The sequence below is a fragment of the Geotrypetes seraphini genome, chromosome 3 (genome assembly GCF_902459505.1).
Source record: "Geotrypetes seraphini chromosome 3, aGeoSer1.1, whole genome shotgun sequence".
NCBI lineage: Eukaryota > Metazoa > Chordata > Amphibia > Gymnophiona > Dermophiidae > Geotrypetes > Geotrypetes seraphini.
The window spans coordinates 371,812,500-371,830,474 of record NC_047086.1 but is presented as its reverse complement, the minus strand read 5'-3'; the positions used below and the strand labels follow the sequence as shown (position 1 = coordinate 371,830,474).

The 17,975-nt window shown below is 44.9% G+C and overlaps 1 protein-coding gene across 1 annotated transcript in view; it reads left to right on the top strand.

Annotated features, from left to right (window-relative positions):
- ZNF318 (zinc finger protein 318) overlaps nt 1–17,975 on the top strand; it is a 71,077-nt gene that overhangs the window by 12,922 nt on the left and 40,180 nt on the right. Inside the window, exons 2-3 of the mRNA XM_033937235.1 lie at nt 2,608–2,717; nt 15,402–15,930. Coding sequence (XP_033793126.1) covers nt 2,608–2,717; nt 15,402–15,930 — 639 coding nt within the window. The remainder of the gene's footprint in view (nt 1–2,607; nt 2,718–15,401; nt 15,931–17,975) is intronic.

Sequence of the window (17,975 nt, the reverse complement as noted above, 5' to 3'; positions counted from 1 at the left end):
TTGTTATGTCTCTTTTGCTAACTCTTTCCAGTAGCTTGTCTGTCCTTTTTCTTTTTTCTCTTGTCTTTGATTTCCTCACTATATCTACTTCTGACATAATTACCTTTTTTTTTTTTTGCTTTTTTGCTCAGATTTCTCTTTTTTTTTCTCCAGTTCTCCATCTTCTTAAATTTTCATCTACCTGTCAACTTTTCCATCTCTGCTCACCCCCTATCTCTCCCATTTTCCTGTCACCTTTCCCATCCTCCTATTCTCTTCTTTCACCCACTCTCTGTAACCATATTTCTGTACTTACCATCCTGCTCACTCTCTCCTTGACAACTTCCATGGTCTCTTCCATGATTCTACCATACTCAGTATCTTCTCCCCAGTCTCCCTCTCTACACCCTTGTAGTCCATCATTCTCTTTCTCTCTACACTCACACTTGTAGCCTAGCATCATCCTATCCCATCTGGCTTCTCCAGTTTCTCCTTGCCTCTTCTCTACCCCTGTGGTCCACAATTTCCCCTTCCAACTTGGCAGCAGGCTCTGAGGGAGGATGGCATTAGGAAGCACAGCTTATCAACAGGAAATGTGGCTACACAAGTTCTTTTTTTTTTTTTTTCAAAATTCTTTATTCATTTTTTCATCTTACATCAAGTATACAATATTGCATCACTTAAACTTTTACACATCACTTGAATTTCTCTCTATTATATCTTAAATACAAAAATTTACTCCCTCCCTACCCACCCTTCCCACAAATATTGTAATAAAAAATATATATATAAACATTACATTCTTATTAATTACACCTTTAATCTAACTATATACCACCCCCCTCCCCCATAATTATAAATGTACCTTCAGTGTAAAATGGTGTCTAATCATTACAATAAGTTATCAATGGCCCCCAAATTTTTTTAAAATTATTATAATTCCCTTTTTGTATGGCAATTGTTCTTTCCATTTTGTATATATGGCACAACGAGTTCCACCAGAAGGTGAAGTTAAGTCTACAGTAATTTTTCCAATTACTGGTGATATGTTGTATGGTGACTCCTGTCATAATCAATAAAAGTTTATTATTACTTGATGAAATCTGACTTTTTGTTCTCATTGACATACCAAACAGAATTGTATTATATGACAGTGCTACATAGTTTTCTAGTAAACAATTAATTTGAGACCAAATTGAGGAGGGTGGGGTAAATTTTCCAAACTTTTATAGGTATCATCAAGGCTACACAAGTTCTGATAGTCTAACTTAATTTGCTGTGAGCCTTGCTCCTTCCCCAGGTTGCTGGCAGCAAACCTTGCTTACCAAAAATAAAAAGCACAGTAAGTGCAGTTTCGCTGGTAACCATGAAAGGAGCAAGATTTCATAGCAAATGTCATTAGAGCCCAGCGGGACAGATAGGGACAAATGCTAGGTACCTGAATGTAAACCGCTTAGACAATTAATAGATGGTATATAAATTAGAACATAAGAGTTGCCTCCGCTGAGGCAGACCATAGGTCCATCTTGCTCAGCGGTCTGCACCCGCAGCGGCCCATCAGGCCTATTGCCTGAAACAGTGGTCCCTAACTAATTTTTATAACTTACCTCTACCTCTATTCTTATCTGTACCCTTCAATCCCTTTGTCCTCCAAGTACCTATCCAAAGATTCTTTGAAGCCCTGTAGCGTGCTCCTGCTTACTACATCCTCCGGCAGCGCATTCCATGTATCCACCACCCTCTGTGTGAAGAAGAACTTCCTGGCATTTGATCTAAACCTCTCCCCTTTCAATTTCTCTGAGTGTCCCCTTGTACGTGTGGTTCCTCTTAATTTGAAAAGTCTGTCCCTGTCTATTTTTTCTATACCCTTCATGATCTTGAAGGTCTCTATCATGTCTCCTCTAAGTCTCCGCTTTTCCAGGGAGAAAAGCCCCAACTTTTTCAGTCTGTCAGTATATGAGAGGTCCTCCATGCCCTTTATTAGTTTAGTTGCTCTTCTCTGTACTTTAATTAATTAATGTTGGAGCTGATGTAGCTGCATCTTCTCCTGCCAGACTTGTGGGAGTGTGTGGCGCAGTGGTTGGATCTACAGCCTCAGCACCCTGGGGTTGTGGGTTCAAACCCTGTGCTGCTCCTTGTGACTCTGGGCAAGTCACTCAGTCCTCTATAGCCCCAGGTACGTTAGATAGATTGTGAGCCCACCGGGACAGATAGGGAAAATGCTTGAGTACCTGATTGTAAAAACCGCTTAGATAACCTTGATAAGCGGTATATCAAATCCTAATAAACTTGAAACTTAAACTTGTTTTCTGAAAGACACTGCCGCCTTTGCGCCTGCCACACAATACATCTCCTGGGTTCTGTTGTGACACCCAGTTGAGAACAACTGCCCTATTCTGAGGTTTTCTCCATTTTTTTTTGATTGATGTATTGTAAGATTGGCCTTTTGGAGGGTGTTTTTGTATTTGAATGTACTGTACACCTTTCATTTCCTCTGCTTTCTATTACTTAAAGTTTTTGCTCTCTCAGCTAACCCCTAAGAATTCTGCTCAATTTGATAACTTCTTTTGTCAGTACAACTGTATGTAGGATGTCGTCTGACTAACTTTTGTTTTCCTTCCTTTCCAGAGAAGTTCTCCTCAAGGTCTCCATACTGACCCAGACCTAAGCCTGCGGAGATCCAGGGGCAATGACCGGTATCTCCACAGTGCTTCAGACAGCTTAAATGACCAGGACAGGTGAGAGGGTAGAGAATAACAATGGCAGTTCTTTTGACATCCACGAGTGCCCCTTCATTTTATTCACTTACAACTAGAGTATATTTTGGAGAAATAGGATGAAATACCTAGCTGGGAAGAAATGGAGGAGATAATGCTCCAAAGACAAGCAGGGTATCATATTTTCACATGTGGGTAATAGAGCCCTGGCACAGAGATTCCCCCAGCATTCCCTTTTTCCAGAAGCTTTTAGCAGCATCCATCGTGCTTGCGTGAACCTTCCTACCCACAGTTAACATGCGAGACTAAGGCAGTCATGTTTCTTCTGCAGAACAGACATGTTTTATTTATTCTCTTTGTCATCAGCAGCAGATGAATCTAGACAAGTGGGTTATGACCATCCACCAGCAGGCAAAGAGCACAGAAATGCATTTTGTGATATTCTCTATCTCCAGCAGGCGGATGGATGGTATCTTCTGAATTCTTGGCTTGTTCTGTTAGTCAGCTCCTGTTTTAGGTTGTATATGATTTGTCAGTGCTATATAATAATTACTTGCACTAAAGCGCTCAGGTGTTTAGGGGTGCACTGCAACAAATAGTAATTCCAGAGAACAATTTTTCACTTTCCTATTTGCTTATAGGCAATTGTCTTTATTATGTGGTTATCCCTAAGAAAACAGTTGCACATGTATACAGAGAAGGTACAGCTTAGTTACATGCATGCATGCTGAAATAAATATTCATAAATGAACACAATAACACTGAAAAATGTACACGAATTATAACACTGTGACAGACTATGCATGGAAACTAGTTTACTAAGAGCAAAGAACACAACTATAAACCGGAGGTTAGAAATTTGGGTTATCATGGAGAGCCAATTTATAAAGACTACTCACCTTCCCTCCTAAGTCACTAAACATAATACAAATATCTGTGATGCATATATCCCACAGCTAACATATTCACAACAGGGCCCCTACATAGGAAAACAACTACAAGCAACGACAAATTTAAATAAATGTGGACACAGGTCAAACTTGAATCTCAAGAAGCCATATGCAGTTCAACACCAGAGTAAGAGAAACAGCACTCTACACTTTGGCAAATAAAAAGAAAGCAGTATAAATTTATAGTTAAACTTAATTTCTTTAGCATCCCTCCATACTAGCACAGAACGGATGGGTTTATGCTCTTCTGCCAGCAGGTGGAGACTGAGACGCATTGACTTTTGGCTGTAGAATAAGTGGGCTGTGCAGTCCCATCTACAGTCAATCTGTTCTCTGTCTCTAGCAGGTGGAGGTGGTAAGCCTGTGCAGTCTTTTTCCTTTGTTTAGTTTAGGGCCTGTTGGATTTGATTAGTGGCCTTCTTGTCCCTGTTTGTGGGTGCCGGATAGAGCTTGGGGGACCCTTTCGGGGGTCCGTCTGACCTCAGGGATGTCACACTCAACTGGTCGAGTCCCTCTCCCCATTTTCCTCCACCTCCCCAAATTTTTTGTCTTAGAGGTGCTTCTTCATCAGAAAATTATGACTACAGACTCGTCCATCAATGCTTGGATGGCTCATCTGGACGGTCTTCGCATTCAAGTTCACTGGTCTGCTCAGGATCGTCTTTGTCATATAAATCTGTTGGAACTCAGAGCAATCTACAATGCTTTTCAGAGCATTGTGATCAACATTGTCCTTATCCGCATGGACAATCGGATCACGATGTATTACATAAACAAGGTGGCATGGAGTCCCTCTGTCATTGTCAGGAGACCCAGAAGATTTGAAACTGAGCCATTGCTTGCAATATATTCCTGAAAGCAATATACATTCAAGGGGTTCAGAATTCTCTTGCAGACAAACTCAGCAGATTTCTTCAACAACATGAGTGGACACTCAACTCTGCAATTCTGCGTCCCATAATTTTTCAGTGGGGGACTCGTCAGATAGACTTGTTTGCGTCCCTCCACAACTGCTCCAGTTTTGTTCTTGGCAGTTCTCTCCTCACCGTCTGGAAGTGGATGCTTTTCTACTGGATTGGACTCGCAAGTTTCTCTATGTTTTTCATCCCAATCCCTCTCATTCTCAAAACACTTGTCAAGCTCAATCAGGAATCAGCCACCATGATCCTTATAGCTCCTCGGCCCAGACAACCATGTACTTGTACTTGTACTTCCCTTGTACTTCAACTCAGTGTGAAGGAACCAATACCTCTTCAAATTTTCCGTCTCTTCGCAAGCAGAATCACGGATCTCTTCTACATCCCAGTCTTGCAATATTGCACCTGACACCTTGGTATCTCTCGGCCTAACTTCGGTTCATCTTCATCTTTCTCAGCCTGTCAGACTAATCTTGGAAGCATCTAGAAAACCGTCCATGCAGCTGTGTTATCAGCAAAAATGGACTCAGGTTTCCACTTGGTGTGTTCTTCATCATCATGAGGCTGCATCCACCTCTGTTGCTTCAGTATTGGACTATCTCCTACATTTATCCAATTTAGATCTCAAAACCACTTCAATTAGAGTTCATCTCAGTGCTATCAATGCTTTCCATAAGCCAGTCGATGGGAAACCTCTCACTGCTCATCCTCTTGTGTGCAGATTCATGAAAGGACTTTTCAATGTCAAACCACCTCCAGTAGTTTGGGATCTTAATGTGGTTCTTGCTGCTTTGATGAAGCCTCCTTTTTAACCAATGTCTGCGGCTCATCTCAAGTACCTTTCTTGAAAAGTGGTCTTTCTCATCTCTCTAACTTCAGCTCAACAAGTCAGTGAACTTCAAGTACTGGTGGCGGATTCTCCTTTCACAGTGTTTTACCATGACAAGATGATGCTCCGCACCCATCCCAAGTTTCTTCCAAAGGTCGTCACTGAATTCTACCTTAATCAATCTATTGTACTTAAGTATTTTTTCCTAAGCCTCATTCTCATCCTGGGGAAATGGCTTTTCACACTCTTGGCTGCAAGAGTGTTGGCCTACTATTTGCAGAAGACTCAATCTCATAGAACATCTCAATTTTTCATCTCCTTTGATCCTATCAAATTTGGATGTCCAGTATTCAAGAGAATGATTTCCACATGGTTGGCCTCTTGTATCTCTTTCTGTTATGCTCAGGCTGGGCTACAACTGGGGAATTGTGTCACAGCTCTCAAAAGTCAGAGCTATGGTAGCTTCAGTTGCTTTTCTTCGCTCTACTCCTATTGATGAAATCTGTAAAGCTGCTACTTGGTCCTGAGTTCACACATTCACATCTCACTACTGTCTGGAATATTTTTCCAGACAGGATGGTCCCTTCGGCCAAGCAGTGTTGTAAAATTTATTTTCCTAATGGCCAACTCTTCCTCCATCCCATTTTAGTAAGGTAGGGAGTGCCACATGTGAGAATGTGCTGCCTGCTTGTCCTGGGATAAAGCACAGTTACTTACCATAACAGATGTTATCCAGGGACCGCAGGCAGATATTCTCACAACCCACCCACCTCCCCTGGTTGACTTCTTAGCTTGCTTAACGAACTGAGGAGCCGCACGCCTAGAAACAGGCTGTCGGACAGATGCCAGAGGGTGGTGGTTAATGGAAGTCGCTCGGAGGAAGGAAAGGTGAGTAGTGGAGTCCCTCAGGGTTCAGTGCTGGGGCTGATCCTGTTCAGTATGTTTGTGAGTGACATTGCTGAAGGGTTAGAAGGAAAAGTGTGCCTTTTTGCAGTTGATACCAAGATGTGTAACAGAGTAGACACCGAAGAGGGAGTGGAAAATATGAAAAAGGATCTGCAAAAACTAGAGGAATGATCTAATGCCTGGCAACTAAAATTCAATGCAAAGAAATGTAGAGTAATGCATTTGGATCAAAAATTGGCTGGCGGACAGGAAGCAGAGGGTAGGAGTAAAGGTGCACTACTCTGAATGGATAGGGGTCACGAGTGGTGTTCCGCAAGGGTCAGTGCTGGGACCGCTGCTGTTCAATATATTTATTAATGATCTGGAAACGAGGACGAAGTGCGAAGTTATCAAGTTAGCGGATGACACAAAACTCTCCAGCAGGGTCAGAACTGTTGAGGAATGCAAAGAACTGCAGAGCGACCTGAACTAACTGAGTGAGTGGGCAAAAAGATGGCAGATGAGCTTCAATGTGGAGAAATGTAAGGTCTTGCACATAGAGAAGGGAACTCCATGTACAGCTATACGATGGGAGGGAGGGTACTGGGGGAAGGCAACCAAGAAAAAGATCTGGGGGTATTGGTGGATAACACAATGAAGCCGGCGGCGCAATGTGCAGCGGCCTCAAAGAAAGTGAGCAGAATGTTGGGCATTATCAAAAAAGGTATCACTACCAGAATGAAGGAAGTTATCCTGCCACTATATCGAGCAATGGTGCGCCCACATCTGGAATACTGCGTCCAATACTGGTCGCCATACCTCAAGAAGGACATGGCAATACTTGAGAGGGTCCAGAGGAGAGCAACGAGGATGATAAAGGGCATGGAGAACCTTTCATATGCCGAACGGTTGGACAAGCTGGGGCTCTTTACTCTGGAAAAGCGGAGACTGAGAGGGGACATGATAGAGACTTATAAAATCATGAAAGGCATAGAGAAGGTGGAGCGGGACAGATTTTTTAGACTAGCAGGGACAACAAAAACAAGAGATCATTCAGAAAAACTGAGAGGAGACAGATTCATAACGAATGCAAGGGCAGAGACAGTTGCCAAATTGGATGGCCATAGGGTCCTTTGCTTTTATGTTCATTGGACCCAGGGGTTCCGTCAGATGGATTGTCTTTTTGTCCTGTTAACAGGTTCTCATAAAGGGGGTGGTTCTTCCAAGGCTATGATTGCACACTGGATAGAGAAGACTGTCGCTTCGGTGTACCTTCTTCAAAAGAAGCCTGATCCAGATTTTCTCAAAGCTCTTTTTACTCAGGGGCAGGCAGCTTCTTGTACTGAGTCTTCTCTTGTGCCTCCAGTGGATATTTGTAAAGCTACGGTTTGGTCTTCTCGCCATTCTTTTGTTCGCTACTACTGTGTGGACGTTCAGGAGCACCATGATGCGGTGTTCAGTGAGCGTGTTTGGAGGTCCCACCCATGATGGGTACTGCATTGGTACATCCCATGTGTTCTGTGCTGTGCTGGTCTGGAGGGACGCTAAAGAAGGAGAAATTAGGTTCTTACCTTTTTAAAAAAAAAAATATCATTTTTATTAGAGTCAACAAGAGAAACAAGCATGGTACAAGGATGAAATATACAAACAGAGGCATCAATGAAAAGAACACACTAGTCATCAACAAAAATACATAGTATACCAGGAAGACACGTGACTGTCCAGGAGCAAAAACAGCCCACTTCCCTCATTGGCCCCATAAATTTTCAATATGGTGTGCCCATCCCCAAGAATCCCCTACGCGAGGGGCAACACACATACCAGGCAACGCAAACCAGAGAAACAATCAGACATACTCCACTCACCCTCCCCATTCAATTTCCCCCCCCCAAACCCCCCACCCAAGTCTGGAGACCAGAGGTAACCACAGGAACACTTTCTATAGGGCCAAGTAGGCCAACACCTCAGGGCTGGTGGAGCATTTATGATAGCAAGGTTCAAAACGTGCCTGCTCAGTCATCTGATTGATCCAACAGTCCAAGGGAATAGACCCTTCCTGAGTCTAAGATCGTTCTTTTAACTATCAACAAAGTCAAGTAAATGAAGCGTCGCTGAGTTACAGTGAGACCTTGCTCTTCCCGTGATAGACATTTAAGTACATCACGGGACGGGTCGAGGTGGAAGATGATATCTTTCTTCTGAAGGGACCCTCGACCACAAGAGGTCATCCGCTCAAACTCAGGGGAGGGCAGTTTCGTGGAGACGCCAGGAAGTACTTCTTCACAGAGAGAGTGATTGAGCATTGGAACAAGCTTCCAGTGCAGGTGATCGAGGCACGTAGCACCCCAGACTTCAAGAATAAATGGATACCTATGTGGGATCCCTACGAGGGTCATGCCAAGGGATAGGGTCACTAGGGTATAGACTTGAAAGAGCGGGTCAGTAGAGTGGCAGTATAATTACAATTATACTTAAGGGGGTCAATAGACTTAAAAGGGAGGGTCAATGGTGTGGGCAGACTTGATGGGCTGTAGCCCTTATCTGCCGTCATCTTTCTATGTTTCCAGCAGGGTCTGGTCACTAAGGAGCAGCGTTTTGTAGTCCCACTCTACGTGGAGCTGCAGGACTAAGTGAAGCTGTGCAAAGGAGGAGTTCCATAAGGAGAGTTCAGGGCACTCTTAAGAAGGAATGCAATAACGTCCCGGGAGCCCCTCTACATTTGGTACACAGAGTCTCCTCCCACAAACCCATGCGGGCACCTCTCTTTAGTGATGTAAGCCTTATGGAGGATTTTAAATTAGGTCTCCTGCCAAGCAAAAGCATGCAAAGTGTGAAAAACCTCCAGAAAGGTTTCAATGGTGTACTGCGTAGCAAGGTCCCGGTTCCACCTGTCCCGCAGAGTGGCTAAATGCCCCTGGGAAGAGAAGAAACGAACCATCCGTTACCAGACCGATAAGGAACTTTGAGAAGCCGGTACACAAAGTAAATACTCATTGAGAGGTCCGCACGTCCACTCTGTGCCATACTGTTGGTGAAGACTCTGAAAATAGTACCAAGCTTGTAAGTATGCAAAAAATTGATGATTAGGGATGTCCCACTTGTCCCAGAAGTGGGCAAATGAAGCAAAAACACCCGTTTCCCCATCTATCATATGAGATAGAGTTAAAGCCCCCCTAGAAGCCCAAGAAGCGAACGGAGAACAGCCAAGGCCTGGAGTGAAACTGGGGTTGCCCTGGAGTAGCAAAAAGGGAGAGGCTAGGGGGGACCGGGCCTGCGTCCAAAGCCACCACCGCCATGCCAGACGAAAAGGGTGCATAAACTGTAACTTGGAGGGCAGTGCTCCCTCTATGCCTCTGGGTGTATGCAAAAGATTTAAGAAAGTAAAGGGCGCATATCAACCTGCTATCCACCCCGAAGGGAAAAACCGAGCAATCCCTGTCGCCCCCTCGTGAACGAAACGCATAAGAGCCGCCACATTGTATACGCGAACATCAGGGAGGCCCAGGCCCCACCTCCCGCTTAGAAAGAGTCAGCTTTACATAGGTAATATGTGCCGCCTGATGACGTCAAAGAAACATGGTGAAAAGTGAGCGAAGCTTCCTGATATCTCACTGTAGCACCCAGAAGGGTGCCGTTTGTAGGGGGTATAACAGTTTGGGCAGTAAGATCATTTTAACCAACGCCTCCCTCCCCAACAGGGACAACGGGAGGTCTCGCCAAGCAGAACAGAGGGCCTGAATTTTGTCAGTAGCAGCCAAAACATTATACTTATGCAGAACCCGGGGTTCCGTATACAGGTAAATGCCAAGATATCGCATCGGTTTGCGCACTGGAGGAATCTGCAACATAGCATGCCAAGGCTCACATCCAAGCCCCGTCAGAGGTAGCAATTCAGACTTCTCACAGTTCACTTTAAAACCTGAGAAGTTGCCAAACTCAGCCACTAGACTTAACGCCACCAGCAAGTGAAGGGGGGCCTGGTCCAAAAAGAACAAGATATCGTCCACAAACAAGGTGATACGACATTTCGCACTCCCTATTTGGATACCACACAACTCAGCGGTTAGCGGTTCGATGGCTAAGACGAATAGCAGTGGAGAGAGGGGACATCCCTGACGCGTCCCCCTGCAGAGCGGGAAGGGAGGCAAGAGGCCTCCATTAATGATGAGTCGTGCCTGCGGCATGGTTTAAAGGCCCTGAATCCAAGTGATAAAATTCCCAGTCAATCCATACTCTTGCAACACCCAAAAAAGGTACTGCCAGGAAATACTTAAGGCCTTTTCCATATCAAGCCCAACGATCGCAGAAGTGCCCCCTCCTCCCTGATGCTCATGAAGCGCCGTCAACGTCTTAAGGAGATTCATAGAAGCATAACGCTGGGGAACAAACCCTACTTGATCCTCCCCAATGAGCCGGGGCAGGAGCAAATTCAGTTTAGCTGCCAAGATAGAAGCCAGCAATTTAACATCTTGATTCAATAACGAGATCGGATGATAGGAACCGACTTGCGTGGGGTCCTTCCCAGGTTTCGGGAGCCAAGGTGATATGAGCTAGATTACTCCTGAGGCCCGAAGCGGTATTGTTATAGTTCCCCAAGGGCTGGATAAGAAGATCAGGCAAAAGTTTATAGTATTCTGGGCCAAACCCATTTGATCCCGGAGACTTGGTAAGTGTCAGCTTCTTGATCCCCAGACGAATTTCCTCCAGGGATATGGGAACATTCAGCCTCTCCGTCTGTGCCTAGGAGAGCCACGGAAGATGAAGATCCCGGAAAAAAGCGAACCTAATCCGCCTCAGTAAAGTCCCTCCGCGCATAGAGAGCGCTATAGAACTCCACGAATTGCTCCAGAATTTGGGCCTCCTGGGTGAAGCTTTCTCCCCAAGTATTCTTCACCAGCCTTATAATTTGTTTTTTCCGATAAGGCCATACCAAATTCGCAAGAAGTTTGCCTTCCTAACCACCCCACTGATAGAGATGAAATTTCTGATAGTAAATATCCTGACGAGCGCATTGATCCAAGATCTCGTTGATCTGAAGACAGAGATTTAATTTGCTGACTGTCCAACCCCGCCAAACGCACCTGGTGACTTTTACGCAACGTTGCCAACTGCACCAAAAGAGCAAGAAGTTTCTCCCCCTGCTGTTTCCGTTTAGTGGTTACATATTGGATTATATGGCCCCTCAACACCGCTTTAGAAGCATCCCAAAACACTGCAGGATCGACATGTTATGCAAGTCATACTCCAGCCATTGGCCTGCAAATACACCAGAAAATCCTTATCAGAATATAAAGCAGCGGGAAACCGCCAGGTTCTATCCCCTCTCTGGTCCATGACCCCCAGAGTAAGCACTACCACCAAATGGTCTGAAAGTGGGGTGTCTTCAGTAGTAACTTTGTCCACCCGTGAAAATAGAGTATTCGACACCAGAATATAGTCCAGACGGGAATACATAGAGTGAGGGTTAAGGTAGAACGTGTACTCCCTGTCAAACGGATGAAGAGTTCTCCACGTATCCACCACTGCCCTGGTGAGCGGAATTCCGAAGTTGCGGCTTGGCAGGAGAACAATCCAAAGTAGGATCAGCTGTGAAGTTAAAATCATCTCCAACAATCAGTTAATGGGTATCATAGCGCAATATCCTACCTAACAGCCCAGAATAAAAGCCATGACTGTATACGTTCGGGGCGTAAAGGTTACAAAAGAGGAGCTGAAATCCCCAGAGCTCTCTCAAGACAAGAACATAATGACCTTCTTTATCCTGAATGGTCTTATGAATGTGGAGAGGTATTTGTTTGTGGACTAGAATAGCCACCCCTCGTCTACTATTATAAGCAGAATAGTTCACCGCGCCCACCCACTCTCTACGCAGCTTCTCATGTTCACTACTAGTCAAGTGGGTTTCCTGAAGGAAGGCTATGTCCACTTGATGTTGCCGGAGCCAAGTAAGAATTTTCTTAGCTTGATTGGGGAGTGTATGCCATCAACATTACAGACAAGTTAACCATAGCTACTAAGCAAAAAAAGCCACCACTGCACCCATAAGATGAAGACAAAAAAAACCAAACCAGAGACCAGGCCTCCCAGCTAGGCCCGTCTCCAGGGAAAAACAGCGCACCCGCAGTCCCTCCAGTCCCAAAAATACCCCCTCCTTTTCTCGAACACACCATCCCACAATCATCCACAACCACACCACATACATACCCCCAGTTCTGCCTCCCCACTCCCCCCCTCCCGGAAAGTCTTCCCCAAACCTTCTAAAACCCCGTCCCCAAAAAATACTGCATGCACTCAACCTCCCAGCCCCTCTGTCAAACCCGTGCCTAAGATAAACCAGAAAGAAAAAAGAAAAAGGTCTTACATAAGCCAGGTCTCTCATCCAACCTAATCCTAACCATCCCGGAGATATCCAGTTTATATAAAAAAGAGACGCCCTCTCCAACAAAGCCCCCAACCAGCCGCTGCTACAAACCTGACCCAGACTGGGCACCAAACTCCTCCTACCCCCCACCCCCACCAAGCCGCTCCCCTACCAATCTAAAATTCCCCTACCCCTCCTGCTCTGGATTCCCAACAGGCAGCCTCCATCCCACCCTGAAAAACCAAATGAAAGTCCCAAGACAAAGAAGCAGGGCCCCCCCCACAAGAAACAAGGGAGAGGGATCACACCATACAGAGTAAAAGAGCTCCACCTGGCAGATGATCTATCCAGGTCTGCCGGGCAACAGAGCGGGCGAACAATAAAATAGCAACTGGTCAACAGTACACAGAGACACCAGCATAATCCCTGTCTAGCCTCTGAAAGCCGAAATGGCATCAAGTGTCTGCAAGGGCAAACGGCCCCCCCACAGGCCCAAACCACCCCTAAAGCCCACCAGCCCAACCAAAGAGAGTAAAAATGCAGAAGAAAATTAGAAAGCGATGAAGAAGTCCCAGCAGATAAACCCACAAGAGCCTCCAATACGGCCACGGGTAAAGCCAAGCAGGGATCGCCCTTGTAGCAGGTAAGAGGGAAGGCAGATAAGAAGAAAGCCAGAAAGCAGAGAACAGGGCAAACAGATCCCAGAAACATGTCAGAGCGAAAAAAGGAGAAAGTGAGAAAACGGGAAAGAAAAGAGCAATCAAAAAGGCAAAGGAAACAGAAACCACAACCAAGAAGAAAGAGAGAAAAATCAGACATAGCATGGATTGCGATGAGCCCTGCCTTCGGTCCTGGTCCCACTAAATCGGCTGGCAGTGGTAAATGATCTTACCTTAAAGGTGGTGGTTACTACTACTATTAATTATTTCTATAGCGCTGAAAAGGCTTACGCAGCGGTGTACATTTTAACATACAATAGACAGTCCCTGCTCAGAAGAGCTTACAATCTAATTTATACAGGACATTACAGGGTTGGGGAATTATGGTAGAGGAATGATACAGTGGGTATATGCCATCACTTCTGCATGTTGCATTTCTGAGCTTCAGGCATTTTCTTGTTGGGACCCTTTCTGAGTTTATCGGAGGCAGGAATTACAGTTCGCGTGGTGCTCTCTTTCCTGCTGAAGGTGTTTTCCACTTGAATCAGCCGCTATTTCTTCCATCATTTCAGGAAGAAGATTATCCAGGGCAATTTCAGCAGTTGCCTTTCGCACGTTTGCAGGGTGGTGTTGAAGTGTTTATAAATCACGAATGAGGCTTGTCGCTCGGATCATCTGTTTGCTCAAGGTGTGGCAGCCTCTAAGGCAGGGGTAGGGAACTCTGGTCCTCGAGAGCCGTATTCCAGTCGGGTTTTCAGGATTTTCCCAATAAATATGCATTGAAAACAGTGCATGCAAATAGATCTCATGCATATTCATTGGGGAAATCCTGAAAACCCGACTGGAATACGGCTCTTGAGGACCAGAGTTCCCTACCCCTGCTCTAAGGCAACGATTGCATGATGGATCTGCGAGGCTGTATCTTCAGCCTATGTTTTGGTGGTGAAGATTTTTGCCTTGTCCCTATGGGATCACTCGACTCAGACATTGTCTACATCAGGGGTCCCCAAAGTCCCTCCTTGAGGGCCGAATCAAGTCGGGTTTTCAGGATTTCCCCAATGAATATGATGAGATCTATGTGCATGCACTACATAGCCATTGGGGAAATCCTGAAAACCTGACTGGATTCCGTCCTCGAGGAGGGACTTTGGGGACCCCTGGTCTACATCTTGGCTAAGTCTCAGTCCTTTGGATAAAATTTCTAGGTCAGCCATGTGGTCTTTCTTGTATACTTTTACCAGGCATTATTACCATGTGCATGTGGCACTGCAGACGGAGGCTTTTTATTTATTTTTTTTGGAGCATTATTTTTTGCTGCAGGGTTGTCATCTTCCCACCCAATTTGAGTACTGATTTGCTACATCCCGTGTTTCTGTATTTGCTGATGACAGGGAAGGAAAAATTATCTTACCTGGTAATTTTCTTTTCCTTAGTCTCAGCAAATGTTTCTAGAGCCCTGCCCTAGTGATGGTGTACTGTTATGTCTCTATTCCTTTGTACATAGTTGTCACTCTGCAGGAATTGGGACTATATTTCTATCTGGTTCACAAGTTTTTTTGAGATGAGGAAGGAGTGCTGCTGTGTTTTTAGGGGCTGCTTTTTTGGCTCCTTCTGCTTTGTTATGACAAATACTGAATAATCCAGGAGCAGCATGCCATTGTATATCACAAGTCACAAATTGGTGTTCTCTATCTCCACCTGCTGGTAAATGGACTTAATCCCCATGTCTGGATAAATCTGCTGATACTAAGGGAAAGAAAATGATCAGGTATGACAATTTTTCCTTTGAAATGCTGTCACTTTGGTCTCTTGCCTGTTGGCTCAACAAAGGTTGAGAGATCACAGTCCTGTGCTATGTTCTTGCAAGAGGAGTTTTTTTTCCCCCCACTTCTTTATTATTTTCAATACTTATAATAAGTGTAACAGTAAATATAACATTTTATACTCAAATATCACACTTAATATTCTTGTAATATCCATTTCAGAATTAATCCCCCTCCCCCCTAAACAATCACAAGAGGAGTTTTGATAGTATTGTGTATGAATGTTGTGTTGGGAGTATTAATCAGACCCATTGTTCATTTTTAACTCTTTCTGTTCCCAGGGATGATTCTGCCGATAGGCCAATTTTCCCTCAAAGTTTATCGTCCTCTCCTGGCCCAGAACGATACCCTTCCCGTGAAGAGCAACCTCCTAGTCCTTACTTACTGAGGCATGATGATGACTACCTCCGACCCCATAGTAGTGTTCCTGACAGGGACATGATGGACTCTTACCCATCCAAGCGCCCTCGCTATGAAGAACAGCAGCCATCACAAAATCAGACAAGCGATTACAAAGGCTATGCCTCGGGGACCACTATGTACCGAAGGAGCCCCAGCCCATCCCTATATCGGCATGAGGAAATCTGGGAGCAAGAGCTGACAAGGAAGCGGGGGCAGGAAGAGCACAACCATGCTCTGTCCCATGAGTCTTCAGGCACTGATTTCATGCGGTCTGGGTCAGTGAATCCACTGGGGCTTTCTGGTGTGAACCTCCTGCATCAGCAAAAAGATGAGGTTCAGACTGTACCTGTAAAATCCATCCTGAAAAAGCGCCTTGAGCCAGAGCCAGAGACTGCTGTGCCCAGGAAGGTCTGACAAAATCTCATACAAATCAATTGAATGTTGTCCATTCATTGCAGAGAGGGACAAAACATAGGGAGGTGGTTGGTAGAGGTTTGGGAAAGTTTGTTGCTCAAAATAAGAATAGTAATAAGTGATCAAAGTTCTATTTTTCTGTAACCTTTTTCCCCTAAAGAAAAAAATGTTTGTAGTGTAGCAGTCATTTCTAATGGTAGGGATAGGAAAATCCTGGGCTCTAGCAGTCAATGGAGAAGATGCTGGCGGAGCTCAAGATAGCAGAAAGCTTCAGGATTTGCCACCAGCATGGTTCAAATCATGAAAAACTGCTGAGATGATTGCTGTCAATAAGGCCTATCAAGAAGTTGGGGTGAGTGCAAGAGTGCCTGGAAGGGGAGTGCTTGGAGGTTGGGAGAGGAAAAAAGGTGGCAGAGGCTGTGTTGGGAAAACAGAGTGGGAAGGTAATGGGTGAGGAAGGAGTACTTCAAAGTAGGGAAGCAAGGGGACAGAATGCTTAGAATCAAAGGAGTTGGTGAAAGTGCTTGCAAGCAGGTAAAGTTCTGGAGGGAAGGGGAGAGCAAAAAGCATCAGAAGGGTTTATACAAGGGTCCCTCCCCCCATTTCCCCCACCTCCCCAAAAAATGTTTTTCACTAGAGATGCCAATAGAATCAATTACCTTGACCAGCAACTATAGACCAATCGCTGCCATCCCCTTTCTGGTTAAGCTGATGGAGGGACTTGTTTGTCACGAATTAAATAATTATTTGGAACAGTTTTCAATACTACACCCTTCTCAATCGGGATTTCGCTCACTTCATAGTACAGAGACAGAATTGATCTCTTTACTAGATTTCTTATTTCAGCAGTTTAGTCTAGGTGAGATCATGCAATTTGACTTAAGCAGTGCTTTCAATCTGGTCGATCATGATATCCTGCTAAGATGTTTGGACGCCATCAGAATATTAGGTCATGGTCATAATTGGTTTAGGTTTTTTTTTGATGAGCCGTACATATCAAGTTCGTCTCAAAGATCAACTCTCCTCAAAATAGAAAAATCTTAGCGGAGTCTCTCAGGGATCTCCCCTTTCTCCTTCACTTTTCAACCTTTATCTGACTTCTCTGGGTAACAGTTTATCATCTCTTGATATTAAACTTTATAGTTATGCAGATGATATAACAATCATCATACCCATTTCCACTTTTTCACAAGACACTTTAAAGTTCATATCTTCTATTGTTCAAAAAGTAGATTCCTGGATGAACAAATTCAAATTGAAACTGAATCCTGATAAAACCAAATTGTTTCTGGCCTCCCCTCTCAGCAAGCTGAAAGTGAATTCTTTAGAGTTGAATGGTATAATTTGATTCTGAGTACCTTTGCAATCTGATCTATTTGGCTTCAACTAAAAAAAAAAACCATCAAGAAGCTTTAACTCATCCAGAACACCGCCGTCAGATTGATATTTAATCTTAAGAGATTCGATCATGTCTCAGGTTACTATCAGAAATGTCATTGGTTGCAAATAGAATTGAGAATTATATTTAAACTAGTCTTTAAGCCCGTTACATTAACGGGTGCTAGAATATGTGTGTCTGTCTTTCTTTATTTCTTTTTCTCTCCTTGGCCACTTTCTGTCTCTCTCTTTCCTCAGCTGTCCACCACCACCCCTTGCCTGCTCCCCCTGTCCAGCAGTAGCCCTTTTCCCTTCCTTTTACCTCCACCCTGTCCTGCAGCACCCCTTCCCTGCTCCCCCCTGTGCAGCAGGAGCCCTTCTCCCTTCTTTTTAAGTCTCCCCCCAGTCTAGCAGCACCCATTCATTCTCCCCCTGTCCAGCAGTAGGTCTTCTCCCTTCCTGTTATCTCCTCCCCCTGTCTAACAGCACCTCTTCCAAGCTCCCCCTGTCCAGCAGTAGGCCTCCCTTGCTGTTACCTCCCCTCCTGTCCAGCACCACCTCTTCCCTGCTCCTCCTGTACTGCAGCACCCCTTACCTGCTCCCCCTGTCCAGTCCGGCGATCTCCAATCATCGGGCCGACTCCCGCAGGGAGTCTCGTTCCT